The sequence below is a fragment of the Lynx rufus genome, unplaced genomic scaffold, assembly GCF_022079265.1.
Source record: "Lynx rufus isolate CCGP_SWC_20201006 ecotype Redwood Valley unplaced genomic scaffold, mLynRuf1.p SCAF_4, whole genome shotgun sequence".
Lineage (NCBI taxonomy): Eukaryota > Metazoa > Chordata > Mammalia > Carnivora > Felidae > Lynx > Lynx rufus.
This window is the reverse complement of record NW_025814856.1, coordinates 99,196,833-99,220,697: the sequence shown is the minus strand read 5'-3', so window position 1 is coordinate 99,220,697 and position 23,865 is coordinate 99,196,833. Positions and strand designations below refer to the sequence as shown.

The 23,865-nt window shown below is 40.1% G+C and overlaps 1 protein-coding gene across 1 annotated transcript in view; it reads left to right on the top strand.

The window, feature by feature from the left end:
• Positions 1–2,094: 2,094 nt before the first annotated feature.
• The window catches only part of PON2 (paraoxonase 2), a 28,498-nt gene continuing 6,727 nt past the window's right edge, over positions 2,095–23,865 (top strand). Inside the window, exons 1-5 of the mRNA XM_047097232.1 lie at positions 2,095–2,174; positions 11,650–11,720; positions 17,880–17,935; positions 23,028–23,193; positions 23,730–23,856. Coding sequence (XP_046953188.1) covers positions 2,101–2,174; positions 11,650–11,720; positions 17,880–17,935; positions 23,028–23,193; positions 23,730–23,856 — 494 coding nt within the window. The 5' untranslated portion in view covers positions 2,095–2,100. The remainder of the gene's footprint in view (positions 2,175–11,649; positions 11,721–17,879; positions 17,936–23,027; positions 23,194–23,729; positions 23,857–23,865) is intronic.

Below are 23,865 nucleotides of genomic sequence, written 5' to 3'. Positions count from 1 at the left end.
AAAAGAAAAGGAATATGGAGGGACCACCTCGCCATCACATAGTGTATGAAATGACAATAATCATGAGCCACCTATTCCGCAGATTACCGGGGACATTACACATGATAACACAGGCAAAGAACTTTAAAGAGTTAAAAGCACAATCATGAAAGACAGTCCACTTACAGTGTGCTCCAAAGACCATTTTCAATCTGTGAACTCTTTGTTTTTGGTCCATGGTGAGATAAATATGAAAATTTGAAAGCAAGCATTTAGAAACTGTTATAGAAATTTGACAAACTCATTTTCTGTCTGTTGAATCAAATAATAAAAGATTTGGGCTTGTATTTTGTGTCTGAGTTTTTACTTCATTTCTAGTAATTATTTTCATTGTACTTCACAAAGGCGAAGAAAAACCTGTCCTTCACCACACATAGTTTGAGAAGCATTGATAAAAGGTATTATTATTTCTGAAATTTTGCTTAAGAACCATTAAATTTCTAATTATAAACTAGTTACATGTCATTATTTGAGAAACACTGCTTCAGACCAAGTGTAAGCAGTTGCCAGCATTCAGACAAGTTCCAGAACAAGTTTGTTTTGTATTGGGCAACTTGGTTATTTAAGAGTCACTTTTCTCATGAAATAACGTAAACCCAGGGTTATGTTCTTGGTGTAGCCTAGAGATCTGTTATCTCAAAAGATTGCTAAACTATACCATAACATTTAATAACAGATATATACTACAACATTTAGTAACCGGTCTTCTCCATCCTTCTACAATGGAGAAGATAGACTTCTGATTTCCAGATCAGAAAATCCCTCTCTTCCCCATCTGTCTGTGAGAAATAGCGATTCCCAGCCTTAGCTTAGAGGTGGATATGGGGTAAGAATGGGGGCTACTTCTGCAGAAACTCTTTCGACAGCAACACTCAGCACAACACTCAGCAGGAAGAAGAGTATGGAGATACAGCACTTTTACACAGAGTGATGAGGGAATTAGACTGAGTTTCAGGGAACTCACTCGTCGTGTTAATAACATTAATCGAGAGTTTCTCCAAGATTTTCTGAGATTGAGATTATGCAGGTTCTGCCGAACTTGAAAGCTCTGGTTCTTTACAGCAAAGATCTCCATCCTAAATCCTGGGGTACTGTTCCTTTTGTGGCCCAGCACCTGTTGGGTCTCACTCAGCTTCCTCCTGAATTGAGATTTGTCTGTGCCAGAGGGACCCATGACACATGTCTGTTCTTTCAAAAGACAACTGTTTTTCTCCCTACCATTCAATATAACCTAATATCCTGTAGGACTGAATCAGGGAAACACACATACAGAAGGAGAGGAGTTTTGGTTTTGGTGGGGGGAGGGGCAGATGAGAAATTAGCATCTGCTTTTATTTACAGGTTGTTTAAGAAAGTGATGTTTGTTGAAGATTGGAAATTGTGATGGTTTCTGCCTACACGCTGTAGGATGGCAAATAAACCCTGGGAACCATTGGAAGCTTAGTTCAGGCATACTCGGTCTGTCTCAATCTGAACCAATAAGCTTCTCTTTTACATTTGTTTTTCTTTCTTTCTTCATGTTATGGCTCTTAAAGTAAAAGAAAGCAAAAAAGTTTTCCCATACACTGAGCTGAGATCAAAAAGTGTTCAAGTCTGCAGGCCTCGAGCCCAGATGAAGGATTACCAGGAACAGAATGTCTCTTTCCTTCCGTCTACACCCTGGTATAATGAATAGTGATTCCAGCATGAGGTTATTTACAAGACAGGACTCTGTATCTTTTCCTGTAATGAAAAAGAATCTTTAAAACTGTATCTAGAAGTTTCCTACTGGGATAAGGAGTAAGGAATGTCTTTGAAGACTAGGAAAATGAGAAAGGAACGCGGGCTGCCTGAGGTCCTTGGGGTTGTTTGTTTGGGATAGGAGGCGAAGGAATTCCAAATTTCACGCCCTCAAACTAAACTGGGGCATCCTGGGAAAGCTTCTGGGGAAGCGGGTGGTGACAAAGGCCAAGGGCCGGGCCGAGGGCGGAGCCGGGGCGGAGCGCGGCCGGAGCGGGGAGGCGGGCACCGCCCACCGTGCTCCCCGGCCAGCGAGAGCTTGGCGGCGCCGGCTCCCGAGCCATGGGGAGGTTGGTGGCTCTGAGCTTGCTGGGGATAGCGCTGGCGCTCCTGGGCGAGAGGCTCCTGGCGCTCAGGTAGGTGGGCCCTCGCGCACCGAGGCGCCGGCGCGCGGCCCGGCTGTGGGACGCCTCCCCGAGCTACCCCCGCGCTCGGGTCCCCAGGCCCGGGTGGCGGCCGGCTGCGGGAGAGGGCGCAGGCCATGCAGGGATTCTCCAGCTGCCGGGCAGAGAACTCCGGGTTGTTCTCAGATACCCAGCTTGTGAAACACCTCCACCCCCACCCCAGCTTCTAGCAAAACCCAACGCAGTTTGGGCTGAATCTCGAGACTTTCTGGGAAGTTGAGGAGCCCCAGCGAGTGCTTTGCAAGCACTCCCAGGCAAATCCAGCTCTTTAAACTTGGAAGCAAAACTATTACTCATGCACTGAAACTTTCATTATAAAGATTTATTTCAAGTCATTGGTGCTGCTTCTCTTTGTTGCCCAAACCAGCCTCCTTCTTTAATAAAGTTGTGCACCATCCCTCCCCTGCGTAAGTTTGAGAAACTTTTCATCTTTCTAATCTTGGCGCTGTGCATCAAAGATATTTGAGATATTCAGCGACTGGTCTTACATCACTTCCTTATTTATCTCCACTGAGGAACCCTGAAGCCAGAATGTCAAACAGCACAAGCCTAGTGCATGTCCCAATTTAATTATAATGAAAATCACGGATGGGTAGACATCCTAGTTTCTAAGTTACCAACTCAAATTTTATAAGCCTCGTGCAGATGGATTCCAGAAATACTGAGCACCAATTCTGTATGGTGTGCTGTGCTGGGCTCCTGTAATGGAGTCAGGCACTGTCCTCACCTTTAAGAAGTTCACCCTATTACAGGGGAGAAGAGAAGTAAAACAAATGTATCAATTTGGGTGTCCAGGACAGGTACAAACCAACCCCTGCAGGCTTAAGGAGGAAAGATGGAGCCCTTGAAGGTGGAGTTCAGGAGAAAGAGACTATTTGAAATTGGTCTTGAAGGATGGGTGAAACATACGTGGGGATGAAGGAGGCCATCCCAGATGAAAAACGAAGCATGAACAAAGGGGAACGGGTGGGGAAGTTTGGAGATTAGCAATAGACCAACTTGAGGGGAGTTAAGGGGTCCAGGGTAGGAAAGGTTTTGAGATGGTTAACTAGGAGTTCAAAAATTGGGGCCTGCTTTGATAGGCAAAGGAGAACTATTGATGTTGGTGCGTGTGTGCGTTTCAACAGGTATCTGTTTAAACCATATAAAGCATAATCAGTTGCTGTGTTATAAAGCATAGTTAGTTGTGCTACATAGAGACAAAGCTGGAAGGACGGATTGGAGGAGAGCAGTTCTCAATCCTGGCTGTATGTTAGAATCTCCTGGCAGGCTGATGCCTGGGCTGCACCCCCAAAAATTCTGATTCAGTTGGTCTGAGTGGGGCCGAGGCATGAGTGTTCTTTATTTTATTTTATTTTATTTTATTTTATTTTATTTTATTATTATTTTTAATATTTATTTATTTTTGAGAGAGAGTGCACACGAGCATGTGAGTGAGGGAGGGGCAGAGAGAAGGAAATAGATCTGAAGTGGGCTCCAACTCACAAACTGCGAGATCACGACCTGAACTGAAGGCAGATGCTTCACTGACTGAGACACCCAGGCACCCTGAGTGTTTATTTTAAAAGATTCTCCTTATAATTCTAATATGCAGTTACAATTGAGAAGTAGTAGAATAGAGAGTAAGCAGATGTGGGGAAACTAGTTAAAGTATTGCAGTGGTTTGGAGAGAATAACAAAACAGGGGCCCAAGCCTGAGCCCCAGTGATAAGGGGGAGGAAGTCAAAGGTGATACCAGGGTTTCTGTGTCTACTGACCTATGGCTGGAGCTTTATCTGCTGATAAAGGGGTGCAAGCTGGGGGAAGTGTGTGACAGAGGGAAGAATTCATACTGGTAGTAAATGGACATGTTGGCCTTAATTTTCATGTTACATAAATGCCCAACTTGCTCTGCAGGACATTCTTGAATTGGATGGTTTTGTACATTCTGTCCAGCTCTCAGTTTCAAAGGCAGTACCACTAAAATTCACAAGCTCATTAAATTGTCCTGAACTTCAAGCCATCAGTGTTCCACAAGCTGAAGTTTTCCCAAATCATGGGTTTTTCTTCTTACCAATCTTAAAGTTTTAAATTTAAGTCCCTTTAAATGAGTTATAGTTGCAAACCTAAGAAAAAGTAAATGAAGCTTATTTACATAGAATGCACCTTACAGGTAATTTACAATTTAATGCATCTTTTCTTTAGAGAGATTTGACTGTAATAAATTTTACCAAGCAGTGACTTTCTAGGGTGGTAACTTCATCGGATAGTTGAAGCCCTCAATCGGCTGATGTGAGAATGTTAGGATATGTGATAGGTGGCTAGATTTAGAAAATAACGCAGGATGCCCAGTTAAATTTGAGTTTTAGATAACCGACGAACCATTTTGTAGTATAAGCGGATCCTATGCAATATTGGGGCATGATTATACTAAAATATCATTCTTTATTTGAAATTCAAATTTGGGCATCTTGTCTTTTATTTGGCAACCCTGTGATTGTGCCTGCTCTTGACAGATACAGGTGGGGTGCTCAAAAGCATCGCATCTCTCCTTTCAGACCCTTAGCATCTATTTTGAAAAGCAGCATGTTCCTACCTCCCCATAAGGAAAGGCTCTTCAAAAAACAGGCTTTTCTTTTTGTTTTTGTTTTTTTGCTCTCATCTGGTACCAGCTATTTCATTGTTCTATTTTTAGAGATGGTGCTTTGGCACTCAAGTTATTTCTCTCCCCCCAGGGCGCCCACTTAAATTTCAACCCGAATTTCAGATAAACAGTGAATAATTTTTTTTTTTTTTTTTTTTTTTTTTTTTTTTTAGGATAAGTATGTCCCAGATGGATAAATGGAATCAAAGCTGTCTCTTTCCTTCTGAACTGTAACTGGCCAAAGTTCCCAGGGGAGGATGGCATATTACACCCAACTTTTCTACTCCTCCCTAGTTAAACAATAAAGGGGAAAATAGAAAGACACAGATTTCCCTGGGCCAGTTGCTACCTGCTGCAAAGTACACATACTTGAATGAATCATGAGACTTGAGTACATCAGAGACCTATGCGTCAGCAGGAATCCCCAAACAAGCATCTGAATATTCCGCTTGTTGCATGATAGATTTTATGACAGCCGCACCAGAAAGCTATCCAGTCTGCTTTTGAACTCTTCTGAAAGTTCAGGTTTTATTTTTAAACTACCATCCTCCTTATCATTTATTGTGTGACTGCTGTGTGCTGATCACTGTGTCAAAAGTTCTTTATAGTAAACCAAAATGTACATTTACTGACATTTGGAAAGAACTTCCTTTTACATTTATGCCTCCATTCAGTCTTCATATATGTCTTCTTTCCTATATTATACGTGTTAAAACTGAGGCTGGAGGAAGTCAACTAGTAGCTCAACAGGTAATAAGTGCTGAACGTAAACTCCAAACTAGGTCTTCTCGTTTGCCCCCTGCTTCCCCACAGCCTCCTAGCTTTTCTGCCTTTGGAGTAAATTACTTACTCCCAGCTTAACATGCCTAATCACAAATTCTTAGTTACTAAGTACCAGCATTAAGGGGACTCAAGGGGTGAAAATTCCAAGAGGTTTTACAAGTCTGTATACAAAAGATAAAGCCCCTGTTTGTCTATATTTAAGCCTGTACTTAGAAGATAAAGCCCCATCAGTGGTTTGTAAATTCAAAGGCCATGAGATATGGAACAAAGTAATGCCAGGTAGTAACACTGTTTTCCTAGTTTGCTGAAGATGAGGCAATATAATAATTAACTGCCCCTATCTCATCCTGTTCTGGATGGCTAATGCTGTTTTCCTAAGTGAAAGAAATAGAAATTGATTTCATGGTAATGACTGTTGGTTAAGGGTTCATGCTCTGTGGCCTAGATGGCCTGAATTCATTCCTTAGCTCCACTATTTACCTGGGACCTTGGCTTTTTATTTCACCTTTCTGTGCCTCAATGTCCCAATCTATAGGATGGGGATATCAATACTACCCACTCCATAGTGGGGCTATGAAAACATGAAGTTCATTCTTGTACTTGTAAAGTGCTAAAACAATGCCAAATACGTAGTAAGTGCTCATTGAAAGTTACCTGTAATGACAATGTTCAGGCAGGGTTCTTAGACGTTTGGGCCATAGATCTGTTTGGCAGTCTGGTAAAGTCTTGACTCCTTCTCAACATTATGCTTTTATTTTATTTTTTAATTTTTGTGTGTGGTGCCCCTCTTTTTTTTTTTTAGTTTTTATTTTAATTCAATTTGGTAAACCTGCAGTGTTATTTTAGTTTCAGGTGTACAATATAGTGATTCAACACTTCCATATATCACCCTGTGCTTTTCACAAGTGCCCTCCTTCATCCCTATCACTTATTTCACCGATCCCTCCACACCCACCTCCCCCTGGTAACAATCAGTTTGTTCTCCATAGTTAATCTGTTTCTTGGTTTGTCTCTCTTTCTCTGTTTTCCCCTTTGCTCATTTTTTTTTTCCTTAAATTCCATACATGAGTGAAATCATATGGTATTTGTCTTTCTCTGACTTATTTTGCTTAGCATTGTTGTCTGTAGCTCCATCCAGGTCATCACAAATGGCAAGATTTCATTCTTTTGTATGGCTGAATACTGTTCCATTGTGTATGCGTGAGTGTGTGTGTGTGTGTGTGTGTGTGTGTATCGCATCTATCACGTCTTTATCCATTCATCAACCGGTAAGACACCTTGGTGTCCATCATGTTTTTAAATGCATCAAATACAATACATAGGGGTGTAAAACAAAATTAAATACTATTTAAGTATTTAAATACTAAATACTTAATTTAAATACTTAAATGCTGTTACCAGCCTATTTTAAAAATCTAGTGATACAACAACGTGGGCTTCTTAATTAAAGCCTTAAATAGATATAAAGGTAGTTGAATATGTAGCAATAGATATTTTGAAGTTGCAGTGAGTATAAATGGTATTTTGAGATATCTACAGCAACTGAAATGTGATGTAACAATGTCTGTGATTTCTGTTATTGACAGGGAGACATAGGTACTGCTGGTAGAAACTTCTGTGGCTTCTTGCCTGCAGTCATCATTGAAGGAGACTTACTTTCAGTTAGGTTTAAATAAAGATATATATTTTTTTCCCATTTATGTTCCCATTATGGATCCCTGAATTTTACCCACGACTCCATAAAGGCCCCTGGACCCCTGCTGAAGAACCTTGATGTACCTGTTTCTGTTAGGGATCATTTGGGAAATGACTGCTGGCTCAGTTGAAGGAAGACCGTGTATATTCTTTGCTGCACTGCACCTATCGTGTAGTTGTAACTAGAAGAAAAATAACAAAATTTTAATGAAAAAGAAGTGAGAAAGTGAGAAAAACAGAAGGAGCCTAGAGCAGTAGCGGTTGCCTAGAATATTATGTCTGAGGCTGGCTGTGGGTTAAAGGGAAAGAGTGCTATGATTGATTGACAATGTCTGCATGACAGCAGACAGCCATCCCTGACCTAATTCAGTCATGAGGATGCTGTGGACTTGAAGTGTTAGGGAGCAAATAGGCTGTAGCAAAAATGTCACTTATTTGTGTTTGTACCATTTATTTGTTTACTTGTTTATTATTTTTAAAAATATATTACTTAACAATTTTTTTAATGTTTATTTTTGAGAGAGAGACAGAGTGTGAGCAGGGGAGGGGCAGAGAAAGAGGGAGACACAGAATCCAAAGCAGGGTCCAGGCTCTGAGCTGTCAGCACAGAGCCCAACATGGAGCTCGAACTCATGGACCACGAGATCATGACTTGAGCCAAAGTCAGATGCTTAACCGACTGAGCTACCCAGGTTTCCCTATTTATTTATTTTTAATTTGGCATAAATATATTTGAGCTGACTGATCTCCTAGTCCAAAGAGGTTTGTGTAGTTTTCTCATATATATACTCCCTAGACTTCTTAAATTGGTTAACAGGAGTGTTTTCAGTTGCAAATAACATGCATCAAATTAATTATATATAAATAAAGGCTTATTTTTCTCACATGATGAAAACTTTGTAGGTAAGTCATTCTATAGCTTTTCCATCAAGCCTGTGGTCATATAAAAAAATTAGATTCTTCTAGTTTTGTCCTTCAATCCTTCACTGTTGGCTTTATGTCCTCATACTTGTCGTGTTAAGGATACTGAATGGTTGGTATAGTCTCAAGCACTGTACGTGTGGTCATATCATGAAGAAGGGAGAAGGGGTGATGCCAATTAGCTCTCATCTTGTGTCTGCATTTTCTTTTTTTTTTATAATATTTTTTTTAACGTTTATTTATTTTTGAGACAGAGAGAGACAGAGCATGAACGGGGGAGGGTCAGAGAGAGAGGGAGACACAGAATCTAAAACAGGCTCCAGGCTCTGAGCGGTCAGCACAGAGCCCGACGCGGGGCTGGAACTCACGGACCGCGAGATCATGACCGGAGCCAAAGTCGGCTGCTTAACCGACTGAGCCACCCAGGGGCCCCATGTCTGCATTTTCTATCAGGAACAAAAATATCGTTCTCCAAAGCCTGGGTCATATGATTGCGTCTAAATACAAAGGGGGCTGGGGAAGCAAATATTTGGCTTGTCTGTCTCTGCAGTGGAAAGGAGCAAGGAAGAAAGGGGTTGAGAATGGCTTTAGGTTTGTTAGCTAATAGGTCCTACCAGCCTTAATGCAGAAGTTCACTAATGGGTAGGGAACTGGTAGTTCTACCAGGTAAAAAGCCTAGCAGTATTCTACAAAAAGGATGTGAAAGTCTTGATGGGCCACGAAGGTTGGAAACAAAAGCCTATCTTTTCTTCTAAAGGAAAGATAAGAAAAAATGATTTGATTAACCAGAAGTTCTGCACAACTCTTGTGTGACTCCAGTTTTGTTTTGTTTTTTTAATTTAAAGTGTATTCATTTTTTTTTTGAGAGAGAGAGAGAGAGAGAGCGGGGGAGGAACAGAGAGACACATGCACAGAAACTGAAACAGGCTCCAGGCTCTGAGCTGTCAGCGCAGAGCCCGACGCGGGGCTCAAACTCGAACTGTGAGATCATGACCTGAGCCGAAGTCAGCCGCTTAACCAATTAACCAACTGAGCCACCCAGGTGCCCCCTGCGTAACTCAGTTTTAATAGAACGCAGTCTGCACTTCTAGAGATGATATTGTACAGCTAAACTAGTTGATGAAGTTTACCCTGTTAGCAGTGTGTAATCATCAGTCATTTATGCAGACCTAAGTTGTCTGTAAAAATATAACCCACCTAAATTGTTCAAACACATCTGAATTGTATTTTATCCATATAGTTTATCTTGGCAATAGGTAGATGATAATCCTCTCCCTCTTTTTGTAGAGTTAAAGGGACATAATAGTAAGTTGTATAAAATTGACACCCAAGCCAATGCATGACACAGAAAGTTGATGAAGCCACAGCTGAGACCTACTGACGTATCTCCATCTGTTTCTGGAGTCATGCAGTGTCCACTGAACCTGAGAGGTCATCTAACCTCATCCTTGTTTTACACATAAAGAAGACCGATGCCCATAGAGATTAACCTGCTGATGGTCAGGCAGTCTTGCTGCTAAGGCAGAAGCACAGATCTCTTCCCTCCTTTCTGAGAAAAATACCAGAGTGGGTTAGAGCACTGCCTTGGAAGGTTCTTCCCAGCAGGTGTCAAACCTCAGCAAAGTTGCTTCACCTCTTGAGTCACTTCCCTCATTCCTAAGTAGGGACAAGCGTACCTACTTCTTAGGATTGTTGTAACAATTCAATGAAGTCATTCAAGTAAATCACATAGAACAGTGGCGGACTCAGTGAGTTTTAACTGTTTTTATTATTGATTTTCTTTTACCACCCATGGCTATCAGCAGTGGCATTCCCATTATCACTCGTATTACTGCCACTCTACTACATTAGGCTAAGTATACATATTTTCCCTTTAAATCACTCCGGGGGTGGGGGGCCTGTGTGGCTCAGTCGGTTAGGCTTCTGACTCGATTTCAGCTCAGGTCATAATGGCATGGTTCCTAGGATTGAGCCCCTCCTGGGGCTCTGCGCTGACAGATTCTCCCTCTCCCTTGTTCTCTCCCCTATTCTTGCTCTCACTGTCTCTCTGTCTCTCAAAATAGATAAACTTCAAAAAACATAAAATTAAATAAAAAATGAAAAATTTGATCCCTCCGGGGACTTGTAAATGTGAGATTTATTGTATTTTGTCTTGCTTTGCGTTAACATTGTATTTTATGTTTAATTTTCATTACACCTACATATTTTATATGTTTACTTTAGTTACTTTTAATTTTAATTTTCTATTTTATTTATATTTGATTCACTTCAATTTTTATAGCCTTATTGCTATATTGTTTCAAGAAATTTGGATACTATTTGAGTTACATGATTCAAAATAACAGACTGATGAACATTTTAATCAGAAACACTATATATGATATGAGTTGCCAAAATATATGGTTGCTACCACCTGTTGGTAATTCTGAGTTAGGTAGGCCTCGACTTTCTACCATGTTGCTGAGATCAGTAGACCTCCCCATATTTGGTGTCTAGAAGTCAGACGCTGTCAAGGGTATGAATGGAAGAGGGACAAGCAGCAACTTACCATTGTCGTCTCTTAAATGTGTGATATATGTGACCCACTTTGAAAAATGTCAATCACCCTGCAAGCACTCTTAACATTTGTGACTGTAGAGAACAGAAAGAGAAGGGGAGAGAGTGAGCGAAGAGAAGGCAAAAAGCCTATATAGCATGTGGCTTCAAAAGAAGAACTCCCACACCTGTTTGCCCAAACTGCTTTGTGGCCTTCTCTAGTAGAGGGGGAACCGTTCATTACAGTTTGCCATTTTCTCATGATTTCTTCACTTTATTTTTTGCCAAACAGCAACAGCAAGTAGTTTTGCTGAGGTAATTGATGTTCTGAGAAGCTCTCACCTAATGAACACTGTGCGGGGATGGGATCTCCTCGACCCAGTTCTTGACAGCTGCTTGTAGGGTATCTTCTGTGTGCCTGGCTCTGGAAAACCCATCTTCTCTTGGCCTCCTGTCAGGCACCGTGTCACTTTGCAGAGGGTCTGAGCATTTTCCGGCTCCTCCGGGCCCTCAGTAGGAAGACAGGGCTGCTGGCTCCACATCTGGAGCTCTTCCCACAACACCAGAGCTGTGCGGAATGTGACCTGGTGCTGTGTTTATATTTGCACAGGAACTTGCATTACAAGTTTTATTTGTTGAGTTATTGGCTTTCTTTTATGATCCACATTCACACATACAACTTTGTGATACGCATTTTTATTTTAACTTCATTTCTGGTGCTCTTTAATGTTCCTACCCTTGTTTTTCTATCTTCTCTTTCATCTGCTTTAGATTTATGCTATGTTTTATGTATTGCTGTAAGCCTCTTTAAACCCTGTCTGCAACAAAGCAAGGAATACATAAACAGATAGATTTTTTTTTTTTAAACAGGAATCGACTTAAAGCCTCCAGAGAAGTAGAATCCGTAGACCTTCCAAACTGCCACCTCATTAAAGGAATCGGTGAGTATGAGAAAATGCTTGTTATACTCCTTACATTGTTTGGCCAAAAACACGAAAAAACTCATTAGCAGTGTCTTGGCACACCACTAGCGTTCATCAGAGGAAAAATCACATTAAGTCAATGAAAACCTCTTTGGTCAGTCTTTTTTTTTTTAAATCTCATGCACCTGTATTTCTTTTGTCCCCCACTCTCACTGCAATTTGTTAATTATTTGTGTAATCCTATGTTTGTTGCTTGATTTCTTGCTTGTTTAGTGACTTTTCTGAACAAGTTTTGTAAAGTTTATATTCTTCGCTGTGTGTGGCCCCTGGAATCTGTGCTCTGTCAGCCTAGAGGTCAGCTAGTGAAGGTGTCAGAAAAAAGAGAAGTTACAAAATGGAAAATGAAAATCTCTCAACAAAATCTCCACCCCACACAGAAATAACTCCAGAGATAAAGTTTTCCTTATCTTTCCTGATACTTCCAACTCAAATGCAAACAAATACACGCATATTTCACAAACGGCATCTTAATATAAGATTATATTCTGCAACCTGCTTTGTTCTCAGTGGAAGGTGAACAGCTTTCCACATCAACTCATGTAGACCTACCTCCTTCTTTTTACTGTTTGCACATACCGTGGTTTATTTAATCATTTCCTTCTTGATGCACATTTGGATGGTTGCAGTTTTTTGCAACCACAAACAAATCAGTGAACATCATTGTACATGTAGCTCTTGTATGTCTGTAGGATGACTTGTTGACGGTGAGATTGTTGTTCAGGGAGCAGACGTGTTTTAAGTTTTGATAGTCATTGCTAAATTGCCCTGGATTGGCATTGCTAATAAAGTACTTCATATCTATAACCACATTCACTACAGGCAGAGTTCACAGTGCTCTTTGAACAAAAACAAAGTAGTGATCCTTTTCTGGATCAGACACAAGAAGGCTTCATTTTCATGAAACCTATCAGTTTTCAGAGCAGCCTTCTGTACTTCAAAGTTTCTTTCCAGTTGTGTTATTCGCCTTCCCTTTCCGCATTTGTTTTTTATGTGCCCTGTGTCCTATTTTCCATTGTTGCTTTAGTCCACCTTCCTAGTTCTATCTCCCTTGCCTGGACTCCATGACTTCTTGCTCCTGGGGCTTCTCCTCTTTGTTGCCCTTACCATTGCCCACACACTTAGCAGGAAGATACAAACTCAGTATCAAATACCACACGGGCAAGATCTGTGCTGGATAATGCAGACAGTTCTAGAAATAAGGTTGTCTGGAGTCCCAAGAAACTCAGCAACTGCATCCTGCCTTCTGGCTGCATTCATGAAGAGCCCCTTCAGAATGGCCACTAAGCAAAAGCCAGATGGCATCTGTGAGGGATGTTGTACAAGGTTGGGAGGGTGAGTCAGTGATCTCGAAGGTTACTCCTGCTACTGAGTTAATAATTGTCAAATTATTAAATAGCCCTTGGCCCTGTGGAGCCCACCTTCTGTGAATTCAAGTCCCAGAGTAGACAATAGGGCACAGCCAGACACATTCCAGGATGAACTGCCAAGTGTATTGCTGTTACAACTCACTGGGATGGAGGGCTCCTCAGAGAAAAACAAGCCCAAAGACATTTGTATTCTGAACAGGCGTCTGTCTGTGTTTGTGACCTTTATGTTGTGATGTGTGTGAGCTGCTGTCTGGAATTGGAAAGAATGAGGAAATATGTCACCTATGGCCCTTCTTGTGAAGTGTTTAATGCCTCTGAGGCACTTCAAAAGGCAACAGAGCGAAGACGATGAGTGATTAGAAGCACATTTGGGATACATTTTTAGATCTAATTAGATTTGTGCTTTTTTTCTTTCTATTTTTTTTTTGTTTTTGTTTTTCTGTTTTTGTTTTTGCTTCTGTGGTTAGCACACACTGTATGAACGTTTGTTGAATGCTATGTTGGTGATGCATAGTGGTTAATAATAGCATGTAGTTACATGTTTTTAACAACAGTCACTTATTCAGTGGTCTTTCATTATAGGGAATAACAGTGTGCTGGGCATCTACATGCCCATACAGGCAAAAGCAACTTCTTATGGTAGGCAACAAGGGTTGAAAGGTTCTCTTTGTCAGTTTCCACTTTGGGAAACAGTAGTAGCCACGCACTTGAAGCCAGCTATCCCTCCAAGAGGTAAGACCACTTTCCCTACACTTCCATCCCCATCAACACCCACACCCACACACACTATGGTGCTGCATTCACTGTGACTAGAAATGAACTCTTCGCAACTCTTAGGTGCTCTATACATATCATCTCATGTCTTTCTGTTTCAGTAAATAATAATCATCTACCACATGCCATACCAGATGTGTGCCTTCTGCGGGGGCACCAAGTAAGCTCAACTATCCTATTTTTTGGTTTTCCTTCCGATTGTATCTTACAGACAGAAACCAGGCTCTTACACACCCATGATTTGGCCTAATATCAACATCTAAATAATAAAAAAATTATAATGACAGGATCTAGTTAAGTCTATTTATAGAGACTTAAAAGCTTAAAACATTTTCTAAATGTCTTTGAAAATGCGGGCATTCAGAGTCCTGGACTAAAAGAAAATTTTGAATGGATTGTCTCTCTTGAGTTAATTAGTGGTTTTATACACTTGGCAATCAAGACCTTTACAATAAATGCTGCTGGGGAGATTTAAAAGAAAAAAAAGCATTAAAGTTGGTAGCCCTTGTGATCATGTACTTTATAGTCTACTATGAAAGGAAAACAAAATGTACACTACTGTGAGATAATAGATTTTTTTTTCTCTTCTGTATATAATAGATAAGGACCCAAGACTCAGAGACATTTGGCAAATTCTCTTTGCAATATAGTATCTTTTCCCAGAGTGACTAACACACATACCTCCCTCACCAGTGAACCAAAAAGTGGAGAAAAATAGTTATGTTACATATCGGATACTCTATTGGGAATGGCACGGGCTGATTTGGTGTTATAAAGTTACACCTAGAGGAGAGGAGAGAGAAATTTATTCCCTTTTACATGGCAGTCCAATCCAAAGATAAGCAAATTGCCTAGGGTGATTAGATGGTTGTGCTCCATGTGGCTAATCTGGGACAAAGGTTGATGAAGCAACACAAGTCTCTTCAACATATTGCTGCTTTCTCCAACTGAGTCTCCAACTGGAGACTCCAACTCCAACTGTTGCCATTTCCCAACATGAAGGGATAGAAAGAAAATTTATGTGGATATTATTTTTAGCTTATTTTACCCAGATATTGCATACGTATCGTACTCTCGCATCCTGTTAACCTGAACCTAGGCAAATGGCCACAAGTATCTCAAGAAAGGGTAGAAAATGTCCTTAGCTGGGTTGCCATGTGCCTGTAGCTGAAAAGGAAGATGGGGAAAATGGATACTGGGGAGCAGTTAGCCATCTCTGACACAGATAATTACCAAAGATATAATAAAAAATAGATCAAAACCTGATGTGCTAAGTAAGCTAGAAGACTTTCTAGAGCAAGAGGGTTTTGAAAGAGGTTTTAACAAAAAGTACCGAATATGGATTGGGGAAGATCTTGGTAGGAGGAATGGAAGCAAAACGTTTTGGGAAAAAGCTAATATGTGGAATTGACCACAGTCAAATTTACAAAGTAAAGTGTCTTTAGAGAGGAACCAGGGGATGGTTCTGACATAGAAAATTCATTCACTGCTACGTTGTATTTTCTTTTCTGTGTGCTTTTAAGTCAGAAGGAAAAGACTTGAGTCCCAGCTTCCCAGTTTGTGACCTTGAACAATTTGCTTAACTATTCAAAGGCTCTGTATTCTTTACTCTAAAGAAAGAGATAATAATATTGCTTCCTAGGGATATAGAAATTGTGTGAAATAATGTATGTAAAGTACTTGCGAGGAGTCTAGCCCTTGGTAAACACAATATCTAGTAGCTATTATTATTAGTACTAGTACTACTGCTATTACTGAATTAGAGGAGAAAAAAATTTCTCCAGTATTGACTATGCTTGCAGTAATCACACCCAAGAGGTGATAGGAAATGATAAAATCCTGTTGTAGTAATGGATATAGAAATGAAGATGGAGGGAGTAGATCTGGAAACTATTCTAAAGAAAGCTACAGATAAGACTTACTATTTTTTTTCTTGGAATTAGGTGATGGGATTGCACAAAGAAGTTATGATGTAGTTGAAATGAAAATACCTTTCACAAACATTGTTCTTTTCTTGATTACTAAAACGATACTATTATTTGTAGAAAATTTTAAACAAAGAAAAGTATAAAGAAGAAATGAAAATCATTCATAATCCTACCACCTAAAGAACCGTTGTTAATTTTTTCTGTATATCCTTTCTTGTTCTATGTGCATAAGCATGTATATGTTGAAATTAAATTGTTTCAAGTAATTTTTCAAGAAGAACAAATTTTATTTATTTATTTATTTATTTTATTATTTTTAAAAAATTTTTAATGTTTACTTATTTTTGAGAGAGAAGAGCAGGGAGAGAGAGAGAGAGAGAGAGAGAGAGAGAGCAGGAGACACAGAATCCAAAGCAGGCTTCAGACTCTGAGCTGTCAGCACAGAGCCCAACGTGGGGCTCAAACCCACAAACTGTGAGACCTGAGCCGAAGTCAGATGCTTATCCAACTGAGCCACCCAGACACCCCACAACAAATTTTATTTAATTGACTTCCTACTAGATGGGTCTAGAAAGCAAAACTTGGACTGACATGTGCATGTGAGTGTGTGTGTATGTTTGTGTTTGCATATACATACATGTGGCGTAGAGTCCCCTGGTCCCTGCTCATTACCAGTTGAGAACCCTGGGATTAGAGTCTAGTGATTCTTAACTTTTTGGGGCTATTAAAGACCTTTTGTTCAACCTACTGAAAGCCAAGGTTCATCCTTTTCATAGGATTTCTCAGCCATACATCCAGATGCCATTTTGCATTGCATAGAATTTCAACCAGTTCATAGATTCTGGAACCCATTTGTGGCTCCTTAGGAATCCACAGACCCGGCTAAGAACTCCTCCATCATGCCATGCTTAAAGCATGTGTATGTGTGTGTGTGTATGCATATATATGTATATATATACATATATACATATATCTTCTTGCCAAGGAGCAGGCATTGCATGTATTCATGATTGCAGTCTTCTTTACAAAGTGAAGTTCTTGGCATTTGTATTTTCTTTTGCTTTTCTCCACTGTGATAGAGCCGGCGACACTGGAGGCAACCAACCAAATGCAAACTCATGAATCAAAACCAAAATGGCTGCATAGATGCTGTTTGTTTTTGACAACCTAGAAATAATCTTGGAGAAATCCTTTGGAGAGGTCTTAAAGGGGAAGATCGGATTTTGTGGACTCAAAGAATGTGTCATGATTTGGCTTAATCTAAGCCATTTTTATTCCTCTTTTCTTGTGTTTGGGTCTATTATCTGTCTGCAGAATTTACACAGTGAGACCACTGGGAAGGTCTTATGTCTAATTATTTGCTGTGCTGTGTGGAGTGCACTGAAGACAATCAATAAACAATCAATAGTAATTGTAGCCTGCTCAGAGACAACCGTTAGAAGATTCAGCTGGCTTAGGTGCATGGTATTTTTCATTAATTTTCTTTTGCTAGTTGTTTTCTGTAGTTTAAAGCCTAAATTTAAAGATTAAATGGAAAGCTTTCTTTGCTTATGAGAACAAGCAGACATTGTTTTTAAAAGAGGGAATATATAATCCCAGGTGCTTTATCTCTGTTAATGAGAGAAATGTCTGTGTTTGCTTCAGATTGAATGAGCAGAGAAAGGGACAAGGATATTTGCATGGTTAAATGACTATGAGCCCTTCACTCTGAAAGTAATATTCCCCTGATGTCAATTACTTTTGTACAGACATCTGGATGTTTATCATAAGAGTGTACAGATGTCAGCTTTTTCTGTATTATATCTGGAAGTGTGGTGATTACTTGACTTTGATTTGAGTAAACATAAAATATCTAACATTTAAAGTTAGAGGTTCACTGCAGGAAGGGATTTCGATGGATGTGTATTAAAGAGAGTGCTTCCTCAGAAAAAATTGGAACTATTCCTAAAAATTCAGGCACTGGTAAAGTAAAGAAAGTCCCTATTGTGCTGTATCTAACAAATAATGGAATTTGAACATAACGTGTATCTGTTTTCTTGGACTTCCAGAGGCTGGCGCAGATGATATTGACATACTTCCCAATGGTCTGGCTTTCTTTAGTGTGGTGAGTATCTCCTTCTTTCCCCAGTCTCAGTGGAGGATGTACAAGAGAGTTTGAGGAGGCCTACAGGACAGGAACTTGTTTTTTTAATTCCTCACTTTCAAAACTATGTTTTGAACAAAAAAGGCCATGTAAATGAGGTTTGGGAAAATGTCTTCAAGCTTATCTAAATGTAGAGATAAACAACTCTTTGCCAGTTGATGACCTGCTCTTTACGTGCCTACTGCATTGCACTAAAATATTCCAATGCAATCTGTGTGTCAGAAGTTTGTTATTAAAAAGGATATTTTGGGCATTATTATGGATATTCCATACTACATTATGTTCTTTTAAATATAGCATCCATCAGGGCGCCTGGGTGGCTCAGTCAGTTAAGCATCTGACGTCAGCTGAGGTCATGATATCACAGTCTGTGAGTTCCAGCCCCACGTCGGGCTCTGTGCTGACAGCTCAGCGCCTGGAGCTGCTTTGGATTCTGTGTCTCCCTCTCTCTCTGTGTCCCTCCCCTGCTCACGCTCTGTCTCTCTCTCTCAAAAATAAATAAACATTAAAAATAAATAAATAAATAAAATAAATAAAGCATCTCTTTCTTTCCATTAGATCCTCCATTTTAAGCTTATACTCTTGCTGTTATTGTTTATTTTCAAACACTATACCAACTTTCCCAGACGAAGGCTTTTTTCTTTTTCTATTTTCTTTCCTTTTCCCACTGAATAGCCTGTCATAAGTGAAAAATAATCAACTGAGTTTATTTATAACCTTCACTTTTGCCTTCATTCCTAGAAGATGAAAAATAGTCGCGTTTCTGGGTATACAGTAGAAAGTCTTTAAAATTGACTGTGTTCTGACCTTCACCAGTAGCCTCTAACTGGAAAACTTTGTAAGTGGGAGATGAGGAAGTTCTGATCACCCTTCTTCCCTGGCTTGGGTGCCAGTGACTGTCTGTGGCATTTTTGTGGGTTTGGTTTTTCTTGAGAAAGATGTACCAGATTAAAAACAATTTTTTTTAATGTTTATCTGTTTTTGAGAGAGAGAGAAAGAGAGAGAGACAGAGTTCAAGCAGAGGAGGGGCAGAGAGAGAGGGAGACACAGAATCCCAAGTAGGCTCCAGTCTCTGAACTGTCAGCACAGAGCCCGACGTGGGGCTTGAACCCACAAAGTGCGAGATCATGACCTGAGCTGAAGTCAGATGCTTAACCGACTGAGCCACCCAGGTGCCCCAAGACGTATCAGAATTTGAAGGCAGCCTGTAATGATTCTGTTCCCTCTCAGCATCCATCGTTTTCAGGCTCTGAGACTCAGATGTGGAAACCATAGAGGGACTTTTGAAGAGTCACAGCACTAATAAAACAGTTGTGAGAGGTATGGGAAAGCTGAGAGAACTTGGCTTAGAGGAGAATGAGGGTTAGAACACTCTTCAGGTTCCTGATAGTTTTTAGGTGAAAGACTGAACAGTTGGTTGTTACCACTGAGGGAAAAAAGAAACATTGTAGGCTTTGGCAGACACACTAATATTTATATGAAATTTAAAAAATACAGTTTCAAAAGACAAGTTTTATTTAATTACCTACACAGAATGAGTAAAATGATATTTCTAGTAGATCTCTGGGTTGTTTGTTTGGAAGCACATGCTTGCACATATGTCTATAGGCTTAGGAGAAAACACTGGGATTCCTCATCAAAATTATTCATAACTACAGGCGCAAAAATCCTGAGGAAAGTAGAAAGCACTTGCTGAGGTGTGTGTGTGCATGTGTGTGTGTGTGTGTGTGTGTGTGTGTGTATGTGTTTCTTTTTGGTTTTTGTTTTTTTGTGTGTTTGTTGTTGGTGTTGGTTTTTGTTTTTTGTTTTTTGTTTTGCAAAGGACGCGTTCTCAGAGATTTGTGTAATCCAGAACTCACCTGTTTCAAGATCTTAGCCCCCATAGGAATAAATCTGAATTAGGAGGAGTGAGGTCTCCAAGCACATAAATCTATAGCCATTTTCACTAAGGGGCTTAGAATAGTCATAATGATCTTGTAGGCATGTCAACAGAATTTCTTCAGCTTGTTTGTCCTTCCTTGGTGATATGACTGTCTTTTCTTTTTTTCAAATTTAGAAATAATCCCACTTTACTGCTGTTTTTTAAATTACTCTGCATTGTCTCTACTATTTCCCAGAATGCACTTCTTTCTAAATGAGTAACGAGTAATGTGTACCTCATGGCAGCTGTTTGTTCTTCCTCCAAGCATGTTAGCCCATGTAACCCATCCTGTTCCACACTTTGCACAGCTGTGGATTTGAGGGTTACCTCCAGCCCCACATCACCCTTACTGAAGAATTGTATGACACAGAATAGAATACAAAAAAGATTTAAATGACAATGTGAATGCACTTAACACTACTGAACTCTACACTTAAAATGGTGAAGGTGATCAATTTTGGTACGTATATTTTGCTGCAAGTAAAAATAAGTAAAACTTTTAAAAAGAGGAAAAAAAACAGATTTATGTGATGGGCAATATTAAAATAATCATGAATAGTTATCACCATCCCTGCTTTCTGTGCATTGAAATCATGCTCTTGTTTATGGGACAGTGCTCCAAAATAGAAGTGGCACTCCCATGTAGCAATAGTACAATTCCAGTTTTCTGCTCGCTGAGCCTGCCAGCCTTGAAGTTAGAGCATTTTGATAGATTTTTTTTTTAATTGGGGAGAATTCCTGCTATGTTCAATTTTGTACACAAAGTGAGACTTCATTTTTGTACGCTCTTTTAAACTTGCATAAAATATGACTGAAAAGATTTGAAAGAGAAAAGACCTAGGTCATTTCGTTGGGTCCCCAGAAAACACTGAATAAAAATGCAACAGTTCATTCCTGCTTGAAGGATCCCAGAAAACTAGACATAGAAGGTAATTTCTCTGAAACCTACAGCAAACATCATTCTCAGTGGTGTAACATTACCACTGGTGCTACCTTCCCATAAATGTTTAAAAAAGGGACACAGTGCCCCCAAATACTATGACCATCAGTAATCTACTAGAGCTCTTTTTATTATTTTTTTTAATTTGAAACAATTTTTTTAAGTTTATTTGCTTACCTGGAAAGAGAGCATGCGTAAGTGAGGTAGAAGCAGAGAGAGAGAATCCCAAGCAGGTTCTGTGCTGTCAGTGCAGAGCCCACGGGGCTTGAACTCACAAACTGTGAGATTCATGACCTGAGCTGAAATCAAGAGCAGATGCTTTAACTGACTGACCCACCCAGGCACCCCTCTACTAGAATTCTTAATAACCCAATAAAACAAGAAAAAAATAGGAAGTAGAAAAAAAAAGTCAAAACTGCCATAATTTTCAGACATTGTCATTACCTGCTTTTTAAACAATCCAAGAGATTCAACTAACAGACTATTTGACCTAAGGGGAGAGAGAGTTCAATGAAATGGTTGGATCAGACTATTCAGAATGAACATGTAAAACTCCTCGCCTTCTCATGCACTAGGAAAAAACAAATAGAAAATGCAATAGTCATAAAAATAAAAATAATGTTCCATTCAGAATAGCAACTTAATTTTCAAATTTTATACAGGAAAATAAATTATATATATATATATAGTCATGTATATATGTATGTTATAAACAAAGCTATAGAGATTAAAAAGTGGTATATTGGTACAGGAATAGGCATGAGTCCCCAAACAGATCAATATATAAACAGGGGTCTAGTACACGATAAAGGCGATAGTTGCAATCAGTGGGAAAAGGACAAACTACCTGCCAGGCACTGCTCCAGGCCCTGGGATCTAGCAGCAAACAAAGGAGGCAAAGTCCTGGCTCATGTCCCAATGGGGAGAGAATGACTATGTGTCAGATGTAGTAGTACTTTTACAAGAAATAAAGGAAGGTGGGGCAGTGGAGAGGGACAGCCATGCTGAGGGTGTGGTCAGGCTGCCATTTATGTACGTGTAAAAATGTATCTATGTCAGGGGCGCCTGGGTGGCGCAGTCGGTTAAGCATCCAACTTCAGCCAGGTCACGATCTCGCGGTCCGGGAGTTCGAGCCCCGCGTCAGGCTCTGGGCTGATGGCTCAGAGCCTGGAGCCTGTTTCCGATTCTGTGTCTCCCTCTCTCTCTGCCCCTCCCCCGTTCATGCTCTGTCTCTCTCTGTCCCAAAAATAAATAAACGTTGAAAAAAAAAAATGTATCTATGTCAAATGGCAATAAGTGACCTTTGACAACAGAGATAAAGAATCTAGGAGCCTTAGGTATCCGGTGGGGTGTGGGGGGTAGCGTTCCTAGGCAGAGGGAGCAATGGATATAAAGGCCCTGAGGCGAGAATGTGCCTGGTTTGTTCAAGGACCATCAGGGAAGCCAGTGTGGCCAATAGGAGATGGGAGCAGAGACCTAGAGTGTTTGCAGTCGAGGAAGGTGTAGGAGGGTGAGCAGGGCAGATCATACAGTGTCTTTAGTAAATCATAAGAATGTCCACTTTTTAATCTGAGTGAGATGGAGTTTTGGTCAGAGGCATGACATCCTCGGCATAATTTGGATGCTGATGGGAGACCAGTCTTCCATAGGGAAAAGCCAGAAAAAAGCAGAAAGGGCAGTTGTGAGACTGTTGCCACAATTACGGTGGTGGTTTGGGCCAAAGCAGTCACGGAAAAGGTCAGGAGGAATGTTCACATCTTTATGAAGGGATATATTTTCAAGGTAAAGTCAACAGGATTTCCTGACAGATTGGATCTGGGGTGTGAGACAAGGAGGGGAGTCTTGACTGCAGCCATTCACCAAGACTTCAGTCCATATGTAAACTTTCACTTCTCCCATCCTCAACTCTGCCTGGTATCTTCCGGGCCACCAACTTTGTGGTTATCCACTTAAGAGACTATACTCCTGGTCTTGTGCCTCAACTCAGAAAAATCATTTCTTGTTCGTCTTGCAGCTCACCAGCCCCCAATTCCTATTTTTCCTATTGTCTCCTCTCTGCTTTCTTGCCATTTGTAGCTTTAATACCACCACCTTTAATCAAAGGATCTATTTATCTTTTATTTATACTGCCCATTTTAGCCCATAAACACACTTAAGCCTCTATATTTAACTTTTTCCTCTGTTTTGAAAAGGGTTTAAAATGTCCAGGACTCCACAGCTTTTCCCCAGATAAGCCTGGAGGGATACTAATGATGGATCTAAAAGAAGAAAACCCGAGGGCACTGGAATTAAGAATCAGCCGTGGGTTCAATTTGGCTTCGTTTAATCCACATGGTATCAGCACTTTCATAGACCGCGGTAAGAGCTGATGAGCTACCCACATTAAGAAACGTATCATGGTTTGCAAATGACTGTGGAACATAGATTTGGATCATTTCTATAGTAAGAGAAGAACAATTAACTCATGAATTATTTCTGTATTCTTCATACAAATAAGTTGATCATTTGCCTCTCCAGCTAGCAGCAACTTAGGCTACATTTGAAATTTCTAACAGTTAACACCTGAGAGAATGTTTAGATTTCATAACCTTTTTCACAGACCTATGATTATTGCATTAAAAGAGAGCTATATTTCTGAATTAAACTATAAACAGATTATTCATGAATTCTGTATATGGAGTGGGAAACACTCTTTCTTAAAGGTCAGGGGACCAACGATCAGAAATAACACCAGCCAGACAGTGATGGGAAAGAAGGGGAAGAAGAATGATGTTAGGTCGTCTAACAGTTTATACATTCAACCTTTCCTCGCCTGTGGTATTTAAATGTCAGTGTCTGCCCAGAGGTCCTATGGTTATGTCTTGTAAATTAACTCTGTTCTTTCAATTCTTTAGATGACACAGTTTATCTCTTTGTTGTAAACCACCCAGAATTTAAGAATACAGTGGAAATTTTTAAATTTGAAGAAGAAGAAAATTCTCTTTTGCACCTAAAAACAATCAAACATGAACTTCTTCCAAGGTACTCAGT